At 42.7% G+C, this 20974-nt stretch overlaps 2 protein-coding genes across 2 annotated transcripts; one reads left to right on the top strand and one right to left on the bottom strand.

Annotated features, from left to right (window-relative positions):
* Window positions 1-796: 796 nt before the first annotated feature.
* SKA3 (spindle and kinetochore associated complex subunit 3) lies at window positions 797-19532 on the bottom strand. The gene is made up of 9 exons (XM_006017647.3): window positions 19361-19532; window positions 18203-18267; window positions 14428-14593; window positions 11361-11787; window positions 6589-6689; window positions 5581-5765; window positions 5122-5334; window positions 3699-3817; window positions 797-1459 (listed from the first exon to the last, which is right to left on the bottom strand). The coding sequence occupies exons 1-9, from the start codon at window positions 19530-19532 to the stop codon at window positions 1453-1455; spliced, it is 1455 nt and encodes a 484-aa protein (XP_006017709.1). The 3' UTR covers window positions 797-1452.
* MRPL57 (mitochondrial ribosomal protein L57) lies at window positions 19505-20420 on the top strand. The gene is made up of 2 exons (XM_006017621.3): window positions 19505-19657; window positions 19950-20420. Exon 2 carries the CDS (start codon window positions 19955-19957, stop codon window positions 20267-20269), a length of 315 nt encoding a protein of 104 aa, XP_006017683.1. The 5' UTR covers window positions 19505-19657; window positions 19950-19954; the 3' UTR covers window positions 20270-20420.
* The last annotated feature ends 554 nt before the right edge of the window (window positions 20421-20974 follow it).

The following is a 20974-nucleotide window of genomic DNA, read 5'->3' as shown; positions in this document are numbered from 1 at the left end:
ACCTCTACTATTTTATTTGTGCCCTGGCTGCTCCAGCACAGCTGGAGGAGTGTGGAAAGGGCAGTTTGCTGGAAGCAGGACAATTTGTTCCTCACCTAAGTGCACTTGCAGGCCTGTGTGCTATGGCATAAGTTTGTGCCGCTGTAAGCACACGCCCCTGCACATCTAGACGCAGCCTACAGAGCTTGTAAATGCTGCATCAACATAATGATTAGCACCAGTTTAGTTTAGTGTTTGTGAAGCTCTGCCATGCTTGAGAGAAATCCTGGAGAGATGTTGGCCAAGCAGATCAATTGGTTGAAACTGCTATGCATACAAATACTTAATTCAGGGGGATGAGAAGATTATTAATGTTGCTACTATGCAAAAACAAATAGAAATGACATTTATAAAAACAAGAGTCAGGAAATCTCAACTATCAGCTTGTTTCACCACAGGAAGCAGATAGTCTGCTACCCAAGCTGAAAGTTGGGTTTTATTATGGACCTTTTGGTAACACCACCAGACCAACTCCAAAATCTGTAGATGTAGGGCATCATCTACTTGTTGTTGGCAGGGAGACACTGCAGCAGAAATCTGCCAACTACAACAGAGCGATGCATCAGTGTTTCCCTTTCAAAATTGTTGAGGTAAATTTTTCCAATCAGAAGACTTTCCTGTTATAAAAAAAAAATAAAACCTGTTTGTCCTCAGTGGTTGAAGAATTCCACATGGCTTATATCCAACAGCTCTTTGAAGAATGTCATTAATACAGAAAAATATGGATATTTTTGACAATGTTTTATTTTAAGCAAAGATTTAGTACAAACGGTTAAAAAAAAAAAAAAAAAAAAATCAAGCAAGATTGGTCTCCCCAAACCCTTTGTACAAGAGGCTTCTTTCCTTTGTACTAGTCTCTTTTCTATAGTTTTCCTTTCCTTCACATTCTTGAACTCTTGCAAGTTTCAGCAAGATAATTTATGAATGTGGACCAAAACCCCCCCACACATTTCTCAACTCACCCCTCAAACATCTGGTTGGAAATATCCATCATATCCCCTGCATATACATCCTGAAGAGGCCACTTGTTTAATATTTCAATAGCATCTTCAATAAAGAGAATTCTTATCAGTTAAGGAAATAAGATATTATAAAGGGTTTTGTTTGCCAGGAGAAAGTGCCAGCTAAATTAAAACGCCAGTTTTGCTCAAATACAATGGTTCCCAAAACACAGTCCACAGATTTCACCACCACTCCTCTTCTTCAATAGAGTACCATGAGGGATTAAGGTGAATGATGATCTGTGAGAAATTGAAGGTCCTTTGCTTCAAAGTCACAGCTCAATTTGATTCCACTATGTAGGTAGATCCAAGTGTATTAGCCAAAATATCTATCCACTGTTCTCCATCTAATACAGGGCCCCTTTTGAATACTGTTATGTTGGGCAACTCTGCAAGCATGTTGTTTTTCCACTCAAAACCTAAAAACACATAACAAATTCAAAGTAAATATCAAAACAAGCATCAAAATACATAAATATATAATGTATTAGTTTATATTAAATATTAATAGAAGCACAAATTATTTATCATTGTAACCGGGTGCATATCTCGGGCCAAAGTGTTAGCCTGCCTGCTGGGGGAGGAAAGCAGCTGACAGGGATGAATGCCTGGCCCAGAGGAAGTTAAAAGCTCCCACTGAACGGAGCTGGGGAAAAAGAGAGAGAGGGTGGTATGGAAGACAATGTCCTCTCTCCTGGTCTAGCTGCGAGTTAACCCTTTGTTTGATTGTATGTTTGTTTGTTCATCATTGATGCCGTGTCCTGTAGGGCAGGGCTGCCCCAGTCATAATAAAATAAATTGAACGAGAACCCGCTACGGTCACCAATAACTTTTTGTTTAAGAAGGTTCAAGCTTTCTTTAAAAATGTTTTTAAATTCTGAAGAGACTTTGTACATGCTTGTTTTACCCTACAGATGGTTCACAAAATTTTTTGCTGCAAGGCTTTGAATATTCAGAATCTAACTGGGCTGTGCAGTTGGTCACTTAAAAAAAAAAAAATCACATGGCATTTCTAGTCCTTGATTTCATGACCCAATATCAAACATAATACCTGAGGAAGCCATCAGGGCTGTTGTTCAAGGACAAGGGAAGGAGCCCCAGAAGAAAAATAAATGAGACTAAAGAATGTTGACATTTAATTTCTATTTTTTTTCTATTTCGGTCAAGAAAGAACATTATATTTACTAAGTTCGTGCACCAACCCTTAGGTTCCTGCCCGACTAAGAAAAGGCATAAGGCTATATTTCTCAGATGTTTATCAACTTCTATTTACTTCTCTCCTTACACTAATAAGAAGTGGTAATTATATTTCCATGCATATCATCATTTAGGAAGGATGCATCTTTGGAAACCAAGTAATATTAAACAGTCTTTTAAACATATCAGGTTCTACCAACAGAAACAAAATTCAAGTAATACTGCACAATACTACTGTTCAAACTGACATTAGTTTAGACAATCAGCTCCAAAATGAACTATAATTATCATCTGCATTATTACATATTACAGCATTTATGTATTAGAGAAAATGCATACAAAAAAGCATCCTAAATACATAGATAGAAATGAACTCAGTAAACAAGTCCAGTATTATAACAACTATTCTGCAGCTGCTCTTTGGTAGCATGAAGTTATACAAGATGCTCTGAGTGTTGAATATTTAATTACGTTTCAGGCATTATGAAAAATGTCTCTGCTGATCTGTGTTTAAGACAGAGTTCAGTAATGAACTTATCTGGATTCTTTTCAAATATCTGTTTGAATTCCTAAAATATACTTGGGTTCCAGATAAACTAGAGTGTTCATATAGGAAAACATGCAAGGTAAAATTTCAATAAGTTACTACAGAGCAAGCTAGGGTGTAAATTTACAGTGTGCTAGGAACTCTGCAGGAACTGCCCGTGGGCATGCTCTGACCTAGGGGAAATTAGAGGTAGCTAATCTCACCCTCAGCAAGAGGTAAACCACCTTGCATGAAGTACCATATAAGGAAGTGCTCAGAGGTACAGCCGAGGTAACTTGTTTGCGTTTTCTTAGCCTTCGTATTCAAAGTAACTGATTGGAATTTGGCTCGTTACTACTTGCATCAAAGACTGATTTCACTAGTTTGTCAGATTTAAATTAGGTACACACATGGCTCAGTATAGAGCAGGGTCAGCAATGGTTTCTGGCCAGTGCGAAACACACCCCAATTCTGACCCATAACTTGACTTGGTGTGCTAAGGCAGAGCGCAAGGAAGCTTCAAGGGGCCTGACCCTTGTTGCTGGTGGAGGTTGCACACACACCTCTGAGTGCACAGCAGGGGAGGGGCTGCGGTTGCATTGCCCCAGGCCCTTCCTTGCTCTATGCCCTGAGGCATGTGTGCAGTCATCACTGGCGCGGAGCCAGTGCCAGGGCTCTGGAGCCTAGTGCAGCTGTTTGCAGCTTGCCTGCTGCACCTGCCCAAAAACTGGGGCTGACTGCAAAGGTAGCTGGGGGGCTGCATACAGCTGCACTGGGCTCTGTGGCAGTGGCAGCTGTACAGCCATGGCTGCCAAGGTCTGGTATTTGTATTGAAAACAACTGTATTCATTTCTGAACTAATGGATCCCTTCAAATATACCACCCCCATTAAATAGATTTGATTTCTTCAGCACATCTGAGGAATTAACTCTTACTTATTCTCTTTGTTGCAATAAACTTTGGTATTACTTCCAAATCTTGTAGTAATTCCTGGTTTGGTCTCCATTTTTTTGGCTGTAGGTGCGTTTATCTTTGGATTATACTTTGATAATATCTAAAATAAAGCAGTAGGGGGATTAAAGATTATCATCATGCTTTGAGTCCTTGATCAGAGTTAGACTCATTTTGACCAGCAAAATATTTATGAAGAGTGATACATGATGAAAAAACACTTTTTTCAAATAAGAGAATTGCTATAAAAAGGCTCAAAGGTCCTCCCCAAGTCCAAGAACCCATCAAATGCATAAGGTAAAGGAACAGTGGTTTCTACAACCACAACAGCTCACCAAAACTCTAAGTGGCTCTGCTCTGTGCTCACCAGGGCAGCTCAGATGGAGCTGCAGGTGGGCAGGAAACAGCATCTGGGAGCGGAAAAGGCAGGTGGGGCTGAAATCATGGGCCCATGACAGCACAGACTGGGGTCCAAGGTAGAGCTGCAACTGCTCCCCACATGTCTCCAAGATGGGCACCAGATCCACAGGCAAGGGCATATAAGGAGTGGATCATGGCTGTGCCCTGGCCTTGTTCTGTCACCACCCTGTGATCTCAGGGTCTCCAGAGAGACTAGCAGAGACCTGTGCAGGCAGGGCACACACAGCTGGGGGGATGGGATGGGGCTGTGGGCAGGTAAAGCACAGCATCCAGGAGCGGGATGGGTAGGCAGAGGTGGGGATCGCAGGGTGGTGATAGTGTAGAACCCGGGTCCGGGGCAGAGCTGTAATCTGCTCCTTGCACGCTCCTGCAACAGGCACCAGTTCCGTGGAGTGCAGGCACTAGATCGCCCAGCTCTGTCTTGGGCCCTGGCCCCACACTATGACTGCCCTGCTATCTCAGCCCTGCCCACCTGTCTTGCTCCCAGGTGCTGCTCCCTGCCTGTGTGCCCTGCCCCTGTGGGTCCTGCCCCTAGCAGTGGGTGTGGGGCAGATGGGCTAGGGTGCCCAGGTAGCGGAGCTGGGACCAATAGCGGTGGCAGCTGGAAGAAGCCATCACTGCTGAGAATGCTGGGAAGCAAGTCTGGCTGTCACGCTGCCTCAGCCATGCTGTGTGACCAGAGCCAGAAGGACTGATCGCATGCGCCATGGCTTGGGCTGCCCTCCTGTGTCTGGGCAGAGCAGGGCTGAGGGACCCTCTGTGGACCACACAAAATCCCTTCGCAGGCTGGATCCACCCCTGCAATAACCACTTATTGACTAGTTGATTGAGGTAGCCTACGACATGAGTCTGGAGTGGGGCTTGAACTCACAGCTCTAATGCAGTAGAAAATGCTTGTGTTATTCTGCCACCACCATGCCCTGCAAATTTGAAAGTTGTGCACAGATGCACATAAAATAAAATAAAAAAAACCAAACAAACCCCAACCTGTAAAATGTCTTCTGGTATCTGTGTTATTTCTGGAGGTGGAGGAGTGTTAGGAAGACTTTCATAGCTTGATATTTTTGGAGGTGAGGGTTCTCCAAGATGTTCAAGATACTCGTCTGAGCTTAAATTAGAAGGAACACAATTTTCTGTGGGTGGTATATTTGTCATACCATTCTCTCCCACTGACTCAGCCTTGTTCCTTTCCTTTAACTGCTGCACAAAAGATAATAAGATTAAAACATAATAAAATGGCTTAAGTTAGTCTAGCAGTTATAGGAGGCAATTAATAGTATTCTTAAAAATTGCTGTTCAGAAGTTAAATTCGACAATGATACACCTGCCTATAGAAGCAGCGTGGGAAGGGAATCTCATTACTGACTCATTTAAAAAGTTATGTTAGTATATATTATCACGCACATTATCTTAAATATTATTAGTAAAATGTTATTTAATACTTACTTTAGTTTCTGTTTTTAGCCAGAAAGTTTGAAAGTCGGGATGTGTTGGTACTAACGAATCATTAGAAGTAATTGATTCTTTACTATCCGGGGATTTTGATAAAGCGATAGCATCTCTTTTGGAAGGAATTTTCAAACCAGGAGTGCAGAACGTAGGCACCAAGGGAGAAGCCATATAATCAAGAGCTGAAATAGGTACGAGTAATAATTTCACATGCTTGGATAAACAGAACTTCTATCATCATTCAGTTTCATACTGCAGTATTAGAAATTGAGAAACAGTTTCTGTTTATTCACAATTCCTAGAATAACATCATCAAATGCTGACATCATGACATTTTATCACTAAAGAAATAATCACATTACTAGGACATCTAAAAATAAAAGCCTTATTCCATCTACTGGATACACCTACAAGTTCTATGTCCAAACCCATCCAATATTTCCTTTCAAGAACTAATTTCTTGCTTAAAAATGAGAATAAATCCTATTTTTTAAGAAAAGTACTTGCTTAAATGGTGCTTAAGTTCTTCTGGACTCTAAACACTTGCAAATGAAAATGCATAAAGCATAAAGATCTTAGTACAAATTAACACAAAGTCTCTGTTTTCCCTTTTAAGATACTGTACAACTACTCCTGAAAAACTCAAGTGATAATGCCTGGTCAACTAGTTTTTACAGTGGCTTCATTCTTGCTTCTTTAAATTGTAAACAGGGTTCTGAAAGACCAAAATTAAGGGGACATAGTACCTTTATGGAAAGCAAAGGAGTCACAGTGATTCTATTTTTGGTCCCTTAGAAGATGCTGGTTGGATAGGCAAACAGAAAAAGCAAACAATCTCCTGTAAGTTCAGATACTTCACACCAAACCCTCCTAATTTTGTATCCTTTGGGAATAATTTTCTGCACATTTAGTATATAAGTAATACTGGACATGAAATGTCAGTGTAGTTAATTCACTTCAGAATTAAAAAGTTACCACTATCCATTTAGAATGCCTGGAACTCACCATTCTTAGTAGGCATTTTCACTGTTGGCCCAGGACTAACCATAAATTTGTTGGATCTTGATGTTACTGCAATAACTTCATTATTGTTATACTTAGGTACCCTAAAAATTCCCAAAAGAAAAAGTTATAGCTAAAAAGTAACATTAAGAAATCATGTTGAGGTTTCATGATTGAAAGAATACCGTTAACATTTATATAGCCATAGTACCCAGAATATTTAATCACGATAATTTTGCAAAGTACCATATAAACCGTGGGAAGCCTCGCATGCCAGATTCAAACCCACCTCCAGTGGCTGGGTAAACAGTGTTTGTCAACTCAGGGAGCTGCAGGAATTAACACACCTGTCACTAACCCCAATGCCACCTAAAAGCATCCAACCAGCCGCTGTTACTCAGAATTCAGCAGCTGGCTGTGCTCATTCTACCTCAAATTCCCAACTCCTCCAGAAGCCCTGTGGGACAGATGATACAGCTCTATGAGCCACATCCAGCCTACTGGCCTATTTTCAACACCCCTGCTATAGGTTGTTAAAATCTGAGGATCCACTGATGTAGCACTAACTCATGTACTTTTAGGGGAGTGACAGATGGGGAACACCACCCCCCAACCAGGAAAAAAAAAGAAAAAAAAAAAAGCACTTTACAGGAAGAGGAAGAACTTCAGTTTGACCCATCACGCCAGCATCTAGATAGCTTGTGTATTTCTTTTTGGTGCTTTTATCTAATAGCTGATTCAATCAACTATTAGATAAAAGTGCCAAAAAGCCCCACCGAAGCATGAGCTATTCAGATGCTGGGTGAGCTGGGTCAAACTGATGTGATGCCTCCTCTGGGCAAGCACTGTGCTCAGCACAGGGGAGTGCCAAGTTGAAAGTAAAGTGCTGTTTTGTTTTCCCCTCTCCCCCTCCCCACCAAGTCTGTAAGCAGCCTCAATGGATTAGGCTCTAATGTAAAGTTGTCATGATTTCAAATTGAATAATATATTTAGAAATAAAAAAAAAACCAAACATTTCTCCCTTTATTCCAAGGTTAAAACAATCACATATTGCAATAAGTAATTATAGTATTGTCAGCGGAACAAATGTTAGTATTTACCACATCCCTAAACATAAGCACATGTAATTTATGCTGTTCAGGAAAAATAAAAAGCCTTTTACCTTAATTACCTTTCTTTAATAAATGGATAAAAAACAGAAAAAAAAAAAAGAACGAGATCTAATAAACTTGAAAGACACTGAGACAGATTTTCAAACAGAAATAAAGGCATCTAAAGACAGATACATGCTAGTCACGTTTTCAGAAGCAGCTAAAGCAGGTAAGGAGACTTAGGACCTGACATGTTACATTTAAGATGTGATTAAAGAGTTAACTACAGCATAAATAGTAATCCTTCTACGTGCTAATGCCAATGCCAATTTATGGTGTGATAGTACAGCAAGCAAGCCACAAACATATTCCTCAAACAAAGTGTAACATCTTCATAGCTTGTGTGCATCACACCTTAAATTGAACATGTGGCATATCAGGGCTGATCCATGACAACTCCTGATGCCCAGCTGAGCAAAGGGATCCACTATGGGGCAGCCCCAGAGTCTGGGCCACAGTTGTCCCTTACCTGATCAGTGTGATCAGGCTGGGGACAACATTGGGTTCTGGACCCAGCACCCCTCTTCAATCCCTGGAGGCAGAGAGCAGGTGGGGGTGCCATGAGCCTGACATCAGGGAGCGGGTATACAGCTGGGAGCTGCCACTTAATAGGGCAGGGCACAGGCAGCTGGAGAGCCCGGAAGGCCCAGCTCCCCATGTGCTGACCAACAGAGCTTTAAAATACACCCCTCCCAAAAGAAAACCAAACACCTAACAATACATGCTTGCAGCTGGACTGCAGCTGTGCTTTTTAAAATTCCCCAGATGTTCAGCCTCAGATGGTGAGAGAGGTTTGACAGACTCTGTGACAACCTCCTCAGCACCTAGGGTTTCTTGTTGGGAATTTAAAACCCTTTGTACAGCAGCTCTTGCTGGGCTGCTTGGGCATGGAAGATCCAAGGCTCCCACCTTCCTCCAGCAAAATGTCTCTGATTTCCTGTTCCTGGCAGCCTGGCCAGAGCTGCTGGGCATGGGGTTTGGATAATCAGCTGACTGTCAGTCCAACCCTGACAATCCCAGTTCTGAGCTGGACCTGGGACTTTCCCAGCCAGGGCTGACAATCAGCTGATTGTAACCTCTGACCCCAGACTGCAATTCAAGTCTCCGATGTTGACTCCAGCACACAGAACCACAGTCAGTTGACTGTTGGTCCTAGCCAGACCTTTCAAATTGCTAGGGCATAATCCTGGGCTTCCCCTGCACCAGCAAGTAGCAATGGTGTTATTTGAATCGAATCCTATTGCACCTTTAAATGAATGTGCATGAGGAGGTCTAACGTTTATTGAGTGAGTCAGGCATCTAACCTACTTTGGACACTGTTGTAAAATTTCACAAGCACTTATGTTCATCTTCAGACCCCTCAATACTTTCAAAAGTTTGGCTTAGGAGAATTAGAAATATCTGTCAGATCACACAGGCTATCTGTTTGTGTCAGTTTTAAATACAAATGCTGATAATTCACTTTTTACCTAAGAAATCAGGCACATTTAAAGATAGCTTAATGAAAAATAATTAAGATAATTCTGCTTCTGTGCATCTTTAAAGATGCCCTTTTCAATTGGGGGGGGGTGGGGGGGGAGAGAGAATCCCATCTACTCCAGTCCCTTACCTCAGGATTATTTCTATGGTTTAACCTTGGACTGGTTTATGTAAAAGGAATAGATAATACAGGGACTGAAACCCAGGATCCTGTCCTAGGGAAGTGCCCTGATCACTAGGCTACACAGTCAGACTCCTCCTTGCTTATTTCCCTTCTAGCCTCATGAATTTGCATCCTTTAAAACTGACTCGCTGCAGAAACAGAAGAGATGAAGTGTACCCTAAACCAATCTATACTATAGCCTGGCAATGCCAGCATTATCCAGAGGTTGAAAATGTGGATTTGAACCCACCCTCCTCTCTCAGATGAGGGGGGGCCTATGCAAATGCTATAACCACTGGGAAATAAAATATAGCTTATTATAAGGTAGGCACCACTGCCAGCTGTGTTCAGTTCTTCGTAAGAACATTAGCAGGCTGAATCCTCTTGGGGTAGGTTTCTAAGCAGATAGAGCTGTTGCTCCTGTAGTCTTGACACCCGCAGCTCCAAGAAGTGGTGGGAGTTCAGACATAATTCCATGCCTGCAGGTTCTTACTGACTAGTTCTAAACGACTCTCTTGAGGCACTCAGCTTTTCCAATGGACCGTATAGGGATCCTACATGATTAACTCCTATTTTTAGATTTCACCGAGGAACTAAGCACATAAAATTTAGCACTGTAGTAGGCATTGGATCTGGCTCAAAGTAATATTCTAAATAGAGTAAAGGCTGTATTTAGTTGCAAACCTACATGTTTTAGTGGTCACATCAACTGATTAGACCAATTCTTTCCTTGGGAAAAGAAGTTCAAAAGGAAAAGTAGATTAAAATCAATCACTTAAAATTAAGGCTTCCTGATGTTCACTTAAGTCACAAAAATGAGTGGTTTTGATTCATTTTGCCTTGATGTAGAATAGCTAAAATATATGCATTACATATTTATAAAAATAAAAAAAAAAAGTCATGATGGACTATTCAGTCTAGCAACACTAACAAAGTTCACAGACTACAGGAAGCAAGGAGTTGACTGAAGTCAAACATCCCTTTAGGTCTCTTAACTTCAACTACCTCTCCCCTCCCCTTCCACCACAAACAGCAGGATGCTCCTAATCCTCAAAGTTTAGCCTTTGATGATTTACACAATGTTGGTGTGGTTAGCATGAGTTACAATTAATTTAGGTCTCTATACAACTGAGAGTTAGTTTTGTTGATAAAAAGTTTGGAAGCCTGCTAATGGGATTTTTTTTTTTGTTATTGTAGTAATAATAATATTGTAACTTCTATTAATAACCTTACCTACTACAATCAAACAATAGGAAGTTAATTGCTTTAAAAATCAGTTATGCTGTTTACTTTGTCCATTTCATTCAATTCTGAACAGCAAGAGCCTAATTTTCAGGCCTGGTTGCATCCATTTTTGAAAGTCAGGCCCTGAAATCATTCCGAATTCTCAATACTCCAATGTCTGTTGTAAATACTACAGAGAATTAATTTTGCAAACTTTTTTCATCATATAAGCATTTATATAATTTTTTGGCAACTAGAATTTATCCCCAAAGCAGCGTCAACATTACAGCTAATGATTACTTTTAAAGGAAGTGCTAACTTAAAAAAAAAAAAAATCAACCTTATTGTGCACCAATCTGTAACTTAGAGACATCTTTTCTCTAGTCATTAAAATAGCCTTAAGAAGTAGTGCTTTAATAATCACTGTAAAAAAGACAATGTTTACTGACATTGGAACCCAGTTCTGAGACTCGCGATATACACACTGTGCCCGTCTCTGTGCTACGTTAAACTCATTTAAACTGGGGAAAAAGTTCTCTAGTGGCACAATATCTGTAGGAACAAGCAACTGATCTACCCTATCTATACATGCATGCAGAGCTGGATATTAAAAGCAGGAAATTGCAAAGAGAAAAGTAAAGACAGAAGATCAGGTCACCTGCCACCAAAACCTTTGTTGGTGGGGAACAAATATCACCACAGAAGAAACAGAAAATACAAGAGAAAAAAACCTCAAATTAAAAAACTCATCTACTTACATTTTGTTTGCCTGAAGAGATTTATTAATAAGTGTCATTGTATAGTCTTCATTCAAACACATGGTATGTTCACTAATGCCAAAATGTTCAAGCTTTGGAGTTAAATGCTCACAATCATCCATCTTTAATGTACACTTGGGTGTTATGGGTGGCATATAAGGCATCTGTTCTGGGGCCAGAGTTGTATTATTCCTTGAATCTTCTTTATGCATATTTATCTGGGGTTGTATGTTCATTGCATTCCACGTTCTGGAGAAAGCATACTGTGAAAGACCAAAATCTGACAAATGTGGGCTACGTAGAGGATCCTGAGGTGCAGGTGGTTTTTCAATGCAGGCAGGAATGGCAGGCTTGTTCTCTTCTTGATCAGAATTATTCTGATCAGATACCTTGGATTCATGGTTAACTTCCTTGTCTTCCTCCTTCACTGTTTTGTAATAGACAGAAGATGTGAAAAAAAAAAAAAAGTCAGTGTATCATCTAAAAACTGTCCGAGACTGAAAACAGTTAAGACTGTTTTCCAAATCCACTGCTGAGTACAGTATGAAAGACTGGCCCCTTCATCTTACTCCTTATAATGCTGAACCTGGAATCAGATTTGCTAGTGCATAGGCCCATATACACAAGCATTGTTTGTAAAAAACTGAAACCTTGTTAAAAAGGAACCCCAAAAATAATTTCTTTATTGAAATACGTATATGGGGAATAAGATCTGAAAGCTAATAAGCAAACGAATTTGCATGAAAAATGTAAGGCTAAGTAGTAGCAGAAAGCCTTATTTGTTGTTAAATAAAAAGTAGTTCTTATAAAAGCAAAATATTTACTTATTACTCAAGGGTGCACTGATAGAGATTTTTTTGTGCCGATATTGATGGCCGATTTTTAATGAACCATATTGGCTGATACCGATCCAATTGCTGATATGCGGCCGATAAGTTTGGAGAGCAGTGTTGGGCTGGTAGGCCTGTTGTGTTTGAAGGAAGGGGCGTGGGCCGATTGAGGCCTCTGCAGCAAGGATCGAGTAGAGCTGGGGCAGGCAGCTAGTCTGGGAGGTGTAGGGAGGTGGCAGCTCTCACCACTGTACACACCCAGGGAGGGCACAGGGGGCATGTGCCCCTGGATCTCCATGTAGGGTGAGGGCAGGCTACATTCGGGGCAGGTGGCAGCGGCACTGGGAGGAGGGGGGCTATAATTTTGGGGTGGCTGCAGTCCGTTGCCCAGTGCTGTCACCGCCCGCCCTGAGCATAGCCCGGCCCAGACCCCTACTGTGAAGAGCCCCCCCTTGTCCTGTATGCAGATCTGGGGGCATATGCCCCGCCCTGCCCTCCTAGGCTACGTGCAGCGGTGGAAGCCACCCCCCACCCCAGCCGCTTGCAGCTGTCCCGTGCCCTGCCCTGTCTGTGCAGCGCCTACCCCTGCCCCCACCCTCACCGTGGGGACCTTGATCTGCTCCCCTCATGCCCCTTCCCTCACAGACTTACCAGCCTGACCTGGCTGCTTTCCACGCTGCCGGGCTGTGCTCCTGGCCACCTGTGTGTTGCGCTGCAGCTGCGTGCATGCATAGGGCATTTATTGGGGACATTAATCAGCCACGTAAGCCAAAAAAGCAGATTGCCGATACTGTCAATTTTCCTTATATCAGTGCTGATCCAATACAGGACCGATGTATTGGTGCACCTCCAATTAACAGCTATATAAAATGCACGTTGGAAACCAAACTTCTTTCCAGTTCTGGGAATAAACTCTCCCCTTTTTCTGGGTTAAAGAGAAGGTTAATGCCAGGAGGACTCCCTTGAAAGCTACCCTCACCACGTAAAGGTATACGTGTACAAATCATATATAAACTATATCAGAAAACGATCATGGGAACAAATTCATTATCTAAGTGGATGCTAAGTGACAATGATTTAACACAGACAGTGACTGCACACTCCATTTGCTAACCTCCGCATTTCACAGGTGTTAACAATCCCCTTGAATGATATTGTTCAATATCCTGGCTCCATCTGCTACCTGGTTCTGCTGTGTCTGCTTCTCTTCCAGCAGCCCGAGGAACAGTAGTGTGATACCTGAAAACTTGCCTGTGTTTCTCAACCATGTAGGTGGTTCAAGAAAAGTGATATCACTCACAAGATTTCCTGTTTCTTAACCAATTATATAATTTCAAACCAGTTTTGTTAGACACTGCATAAATATTTACAGCAGACACTCACCAACGAGTTACCTTGAGGCAAAGGATGGTCCACCATAACTATCTAAGTGCTTGCCCTTAACCTCTGGTAGCTTAATCCTCCAAGAAAGCAGTAAGTTACTGTAAATTGGTTTTAGATTAATACTCCGACCCTGGAATACGAGTGTGAACACAGGCAGTTATCATGGACCGCTCTTTTTTTGTCACTGACTTATTTGAGCACTCATACTCTTGTTTTGGTATAGTTTAGAGCCTTAGATCAAGGAATCATTTTAAGCTAAATTGAAAAGAATACTCTAACTGAAATTTTCACAAGGATCTGAGCAAGCTTAAGGTGAACGAGTGCTACTTCTTGCCTACGCAAAGCCTAAATTTGGCTAAGAGTTGAGTCCAAAAATGTGTTAACTAAGATGTTTTAAGAACTTTGCTGTTAAATGACCATAAAGCACTCAATCTTGGAAAAAGATAATGAGTTTAAGAAAAACCCAAACAAAACATAAGCTAATCTAACTCTAGAACTGCTGGGTTTTTTGTCTGGGTTTAGAGCAAGCAGCAGAAGACCCTTTGAATACTACTGTAAAACTATTACTGTGGTACACATAAACAAACAAAAGATCAAGGGCTGCAATGTTATGCTTATTATTGTGATACATGTCTAATGTGTTCACACAACCCAATTAGGTTACATACTCTTTCAGGGATTTATAAACAGGTGAAGGGATAGGAATTCACAGAAATAAAAACTAGCTTAAGCTCACATTACATTTTATAGCTAGTTCATACTACATCTGACCTGTTCTTTAATATAGATACATAAAATGCAAGAAGCTTCAGCAAATCACATTCCCTCAAATGTTTCTTTTCAAGAAGCATTACCTGAGTTATCCCTGACAAGTGGTTTATAACCATATTTCTGGAAGAGTTCTCTTATTTTTTCAAGATCAGATGCATTTCTTTGCATCAGCACTTTGCTGGCCTTTATGAAGTCATACATTTCTTCTCTTTTACAGCAACTCTTGTCAAGGGTAGCTCTAACATCCCCCTTTGAAAAGAAAAAAAAGTATAGACAGGTTTTTATATACCACTAAGGCCTTGTAGAGTTATCCAGTGAGATACAGTCCTGACTAACAAAGTAGATTAATCTTAAAAACAAACAAACTAAAGCAACACTTGTTCTGGTATAAGTGTCTACACATGGCTTTATTCATAAATACCTGTGGCACTTTAGAGTCCTGCCCTATCCTAATATAAAGTAAACATCTAACTTATACATAACAAGAACATAGGCAACTTTTCCTTTCTTTTGTTAATGGATCAGCAAGGAGTATAATGAAATTTAAGTGAGTGGGTAAAAGCACTTAACCTTCAAGGAAGGCTTTCCTTTTTCAAAATAGTAGTCACAAAATAAAGATGTGTATAGTAAAAAATAAACAACCCTAAAATTTTAATCAGTTTTACTAAACATCTTTTCCCTTCTGAGCACTGGTCACCAGCTGAAATTTGGTAGGCAGACTCATTTTTTTATTATTACTGATGTTTGTTTTAAGAAAAAAACCATGGGACACCACTCAATAGGGTAGAGAAGCACAATCCTGAGTTGCAGACTTGGTGCAATGTAAGCATATATTATAAAAGTAAAAGTGACATCTATTAAAGGTATATGCCTAACAATTAGTTACATGACAATACAATTGAAATGTAACAACATTAAAATAATCAGTTCCACGGGGACTCATCACCAGTGCAGCTATTCTTTTCAGTATTTAGAAACAGTTTCTAATTCTGAAAAAGAGGAATTGCCACGCTAGATAATACCTGTTGTTCATCAATAGCCTAAATATCACAAGATGTTTAAGAACACACAACATCTCTCATTATGCAGCTATGAATCCCACATTAGGCCTCTTCCTAACAGCAACAAAAAAAATGGGTTGTGACCTGCAGTTAGAGATGTAACATTAATGCCACTACACATTTTGAATTCTGACAGTTATTTAGAATTGTTACCCACACAAATGTCCAAACCCTTTTAAAACTGGTTTGGTCTCAGTGACATAATGCAGCAAATGCAACTGCCTAACTGCACACTGCGTGAAAATATTGGTTTACTGATTTTGGATTTGTCAACTTATACATTAAAATTTATTCCCTGTGTCACTGTGCTGAAGTCGGGAGAACAAAAGCTCCTCAATGTTTGCTTAAACAATTATACAGGTTTCCCTTGCTTTATGTGGGTTCTGCATGTGTGAATTCGCTCTTATGCGAGGATCGTTTTTATAACAAATTTTTGTTATCTGCAAGGTAAATTCACTCTTATGCAATCGGTGTGGTGGAAGCAGTCAGCTGGTTTCTGTGGTGTACTGTGGAAGTGATGTGCATCCAAATATAGTTTCCTGTGTGGATCTGTGCTCCTCGCTCATTGTCTGTGACACATGTTTCTGTAGTTGCCACCCCCATTATGGCTTCTAAGCATCCCACTAGCTTATCTCCTACCCCTCTGGTCCATCAATGAAGCACAAGAGAAGTTCACTAACACTGGAGACAAAACTGGAGATTTTGAACCGTGCAGAAGCACCACCCTGTGCTTATGTGCACTGTCTGCTGTTGGCGAGTACCAAAATTGTCTTGTAAAAGTGGTAGAAATGGGTTTGGGAGTCAGTACAGTCAAGGTCTTGGAACGTACCCCTATTTGCTACACTGTAAAGTGGGTTCCCTTTATGCAAATTCAAGTTATGCACCATTTTCCAGGAACACATGTACAGCATAAAGCAAAGGAAACCTGTATTATACATATTTTCATCATGTTCCCTCTTATTCTTTGCAAAGACAAACAATTGCAGTCTTCTTGCACCATACTTGACAAAGCTACAAAAAGCAAGTAAGTAAAGACTTCAAACATCTAAAAGGCTCTCACACTCTATGGGTAGAACAGACATTACATTTCTAGTGGGAGAAATGCTACTCTCCCACTAGGAACTGGGCATATATGTGCATTAGTGAAGTTTTCCCCCCCCCTCAGGAAACATGCCAATTCTAGGAGAAAGATAATCTTTTAACCAGGAAGATCTCTCTCCTGCAGCAGACTCACTTATATAGGAAATAAATAATAAACACAATTCCCTCATTTGGCTCCACCCAGGGACTGGGAAGAGTTCAATGCATGGAGGAGCTCCCCATACCTTTATCAGATTAGGCTGACCCCAGTCTAGGGAAGACAGGGAAGCAGTGAGGAAAATGCTCTCTGCACATTTCCCAAACTGGGTTGATCCCAGTCTGAGGAATGTGCAGGAAAACAGCAGGGAAAGGTTCCCTTAGTGTTCCCCATATTAGGCTGAATCTGGTCCGAGGGATGCAGGGGGAACACCAGCCACTTAACTCCTCCCTGGTCTCGGTCAGCTGCTCCCCTGCCTTGGGTCATTCCAGTTGGTGAACACATGGGGAGCAGGAAAGAGGGGGCAGCTACAGGCTGAAATGTCTGTATGCTCCCCTCTCCTCCCCTCTCCCACTAGGATTTTTAGTGCTGCAAATTCCCAAAAATCTGCAGTAGCAGACATGAAAACCTGTACAAATGAAGGCCTACATCTCCAGCCTAACCTAAATGCAACCGCCATAAACTGTGAACTATGTACAACTGTAACACTGTCCTTCTAGGCATGCCAGCCTTCCATCACCTTTACTAAACTATCCACTTCCAACACAGCATCCTTCTATCACTATCATCCACAACTAATAGCATTGGGAGCACTTGATTTAAGGGGTGTATGGCTCAACATGGATTGAGAAAGGCAGGCAGTCGGTCCATATCATTGCTCACAGGGCAGATTATAGGAAGTACTTCACATAAGGCTCCAGGATTGCATTCTGCCCTTTAGCACATTCCAGCCAGAACAGTGGAGAATCACAGGCACCTCATGGATTGTGGTTAAGGGAGTGCAATTTGGAGTGGTGACACTAATAAACAAAAGGGAACATTAGGAATTTTTACAGACTAATGGTATCTTCCTGCTTCCACTGCATGCATGAGGAAAAAAGCAAAAGCCCAAAACCCAGGGCCAGACCAATTTAACAGGTTTAGGTTCCAAACTCTTTAAAAGTACAAGCCCCAATAACTCATTAGAGCAGACCGTTAAACATTGGTAAGTATAAATACGAATTTAAAATATGGAAAAGTTTTATGTAGTTCACTGTAAAATGATTAAATATATTTACTTGGAATAATGCTCTCTCAGAAACCCTTCCATACTACAGCCTACTCCCGTAAGATTTTTTTTTTTTTTAATATATATGTTAGTCTACATACTTACTACTTCAACACACAGTCAACAAAATATCCATATACCAAGATGACAGGAAAGTATTTTCGGTGTGATGTCTTTATTTTAAACCACTCCCTGGAAGGTTGAAGTTGAAATCAGATTCCTCTCATGTGCACCAACTGGCGCAAGGCACTCAAGTGGCTGACACTGACTTTATAAAAAGTGTGTATTGACTTTGGAAACCATTTTGTCTACAGGTCCCAATAATAAAGTCAGATTCAAATGACCCTCATGAAGAAAAACTGCTGAAATGTTTAATTGTATAACTGACAAACTGGGAAAGTAAAAAGATAAACAACAGCATAATTTGGTGAATGAGATGAGTCACACATTACCTTTAAAGTTCTGACTTCACAATGCAGATCATGTAACACTCTCATTGGAGGTTCATCTTCATAGTCTTCATTGTGCATGTTAACAAAAACAAGTTTGGAAGAAATACAGAAGGATCAGCATCTTTTCATCACAATATCTGTAATCTCAATTATTTCTGTACGTCAGTAGGCTTCTATTAAAGCCAATACGCAAAAACAAAAAAGAGCATCAAGCATGAAATCATACATCAAATCCAGCATACACCACAAGACTTCAGCAAAAATCAGTGTAAAAAGCAAAGATGACAGAAGCCAACTGGGATCAGATTGAGTCCACTGTTACTAATCCAAATATTGGTAATACAAGTGACAGACTACATCTCCAGAAACGTCCCTTGAAACGTGGAGCAAATTTTCAGTTCAGATATTGAAAAGGTGTTTAGATTGTTTTTGTGTCTGTTCACCTGCAGACAACAGGACATAAGCACCAACTTAACTGACTACTTTTGTAGGCAGACCAAGGCTAGTGTCTTCAAAATCAGTCTGTGCATGTTATATTGGAAATAGGGTTAATGTGCATAAGCGAAATGAGAGGGAACAGCTACTACGAACCAAGACACTGCAACGTACAGAGCAAAAAGTTGATAAACGAAGACTCTGGAAACAAACATGCAGGCAGGCTATAGAGGAAGTGAAGAATGCAGGGAGACAAACAACACGCGGCAGCCTGGATCCTACTAACGGTCTTCTGAGGAAATGGAGGTGAGGACAATCGACTGCCCTTAGACCTTGGAGACAACGGCATGAGAGGCTACTACTGAATGATGTACAAGGCCACAACGCTCTAACAACAATTTAGACGCTAAAAACAAATCCCAACCAGACCCCTGGCTCAAAGCTTCTCAATGCCATCAGTCAGCAAGGATGAAAATACGCTGCATTTCAAATACGACATTCCCACTCACCTGGTGCGAGCATGCGCCGGCTCAGTGGAGAGCCAACCTTTTTGGCGGGGGTGCCACAAGTCAGCCCTGCCCCCTCCTCCCAGAGCCACTCCTTTTCCCTTGCCCCGCTTTCCGCTCCCTGCCCCGCCACGTGCCCCACACACGCAGGCTGCCCGCGGCCCTTGCGCTCCCAGGAGCCCCCTCCTACCCCGCCCGCCCGCCGGCCGGGCCTCACCGCGCTCCTCCCGGTTCAACGCCCGCTCCAGCTGCCGCGTCTCCCGCTCCAGCGTGACCGCCAGCTGGCGCAGGCCGCTAAAGAAGCTCCCGGACACGCTCCTGACGGAGTTCAGAACCGCGCGCGCCCCACTGCCGCCGCAGTTTCGAATCTCCGCGAGGATGCGTTTCATTGGCTGCCGCGAGGCCCCGCTCCTGCGCGCGAAGAGATGACGTTTGAGGCGTGCGCGGCTCTGCGGGAGGTGGTGCTATCTTGTTCTGTGCGGGGTCGTACTTGCTGTTGGGCCGGGGCTGGACGGTGAGTGTGGGTGCGGTGTTTCCCCTCCCTCCGGGCGCGGGAGCCGGCCGACCGCTCCCCGGAAGCGCTGCGGCGGCTCAGGCGTGTCTGCGGCTGCAGCCGGGCCCTTCCCCCTGGGGATCGGAGCAGGAGGGCGCGGGGGAGCCGGGGAGGGAGCGAGCTCTGCCCTGGGCGGCCCCGCGCCTCCGCTGCTGCCCTTCTGAGCTGGCTCCAAGGAGCTGAAGTCGACAAAGAGATTAACGGCTCGCTGAAGTCGACAAAGAGATTACCGGCTCGTGTTTGGCTTCCCAAGGTGCCATGTTTCTGAGCCTGGCCCTGCTCCGCAATAGGATCCCTGGGAGCCAATGGATTGGGAAGTACAGGCGGCCGAGGAAGGTGACTATGGGCATGAAGATGAGGATGGTTAGGAGACTGGAAATCGAAGCGGAGAACGAATATTGGTTGAGCTGCTCGTATCTGACGACCCAGGAAGAGTATAAGCATAACGCTGAGCAGCGACAGGCACGATGGGAGGCCTTCGTTAGCCAGGTAGTCTCCAACTTCCCCCCACACAAGTATCTTGGGGATCGATTGAATCATTTAAACGTGTCCAAAAAGTGGACAGCAACTTGACTGAGGCAGGCTGCTTTGTGGGAGTGCGCTTACGCTGCCCTACTGTCGAGTCTGGGATGCTTTGTACCTGTCCAAAAACTGGGGGCAAAGATGTGAAAGACCTGAAATATCTTGTTAAGAGTTACTGAAATTAAAACGGATTTCTTCAGAAAGGATTTCTTGTGTGTGTGTGTGGAGTTTAATGGCCGGATTCTATACTACAGGTTTTCCTCCATTTACGCGGGTTCTTTCTATGTGAATTCACTCTTATGTGATTAGCATATTTAGACCCACAATTCATTATATGCAAGGTAAATTTGCTCTTTATGCAATAAGCATAGATGCCTTCCCTGCCCCCAGTAGGTAGAAAAGGGCCATGGCCCCACTCACCCCAGCCCCGGCTGCAGTAGCCCCAGGAGCTGCTGGCACCAGCTGCTCCTGGGGCCGCTCCAGCACTGGCTGGGGTGAGTGCGGACAAGTGGAGCCCTAGGCAGTGTGGGGCATGGCACTCAACCCAGCCCCAGCGGCAATGGCCCCAGGAGCTGCGCCAGCTGCCTGCACCAGGGCATAGTGCAATCCAGTGGCTACAGGAAGCTGGCATCAGCTGCTCCCAGGACAGCTGCAGCAGGAGCTGGGGTGAGTGGGGACAGGCAGGGAGAGCCATGGGGGCATTCGGGGCATGGTGCAGTCCAGTGGCTGTAGGCAGCGGTGGCTGGAGTGGCCCTG

The sequence above is a fragment of the Alligator sinensis genome, unplaced genomic scaffold, assembly GCF_000455745.1.
Source record: "Alligator sinensis unplaced genomic scaffold, ASM45574v1 scaffold777_1, whole genome shotgun sequence".
NCBI classification, from domain to species: Eukaryota; Metazoa; Chordata; order Crocodylia; family Alligatoridae; genus Alligator; species Alligator sinensis.
This window is presented reverse-complemented; position numbering and strand designations above follow the sequence as displayed.

What these genes read in the sequence shown, in the direction of transcription:
- SKA3 (XM_006017647.3), bottom strand. Translation starts at nt 19,532, where the DNA reads ATGAAACGCATCCTCGCGGAGATTCGAAACTGCGGCGGCAGTGGGGCG. An exon ending in TCTCTTCAGGCAAACAAAAT is followed by an intron (nt 6,690 to 11,360) that starts GTAAGTAGATGA and finishes GGGAATTTTTAG; the next exon opens with GGTACCTAAGTATAACAATA. An exon ending in GAAAATGCCTACTAAGAATG is followed by an intron (nt 5,766 to 6,588) that starts GTGAGTTCCAGG and finishes TACCTATTTCAG; the next exon opens with CTCTTGATTATATGGCTTCT.
- MRPL57 (XM_006017621.3), top strand. Translation starts at nt 19,955, where the DNA reads ATGTTTCTGAGCCTGGCCCTGCTCCGCAATAGGATCCCTGGGAGCCAA.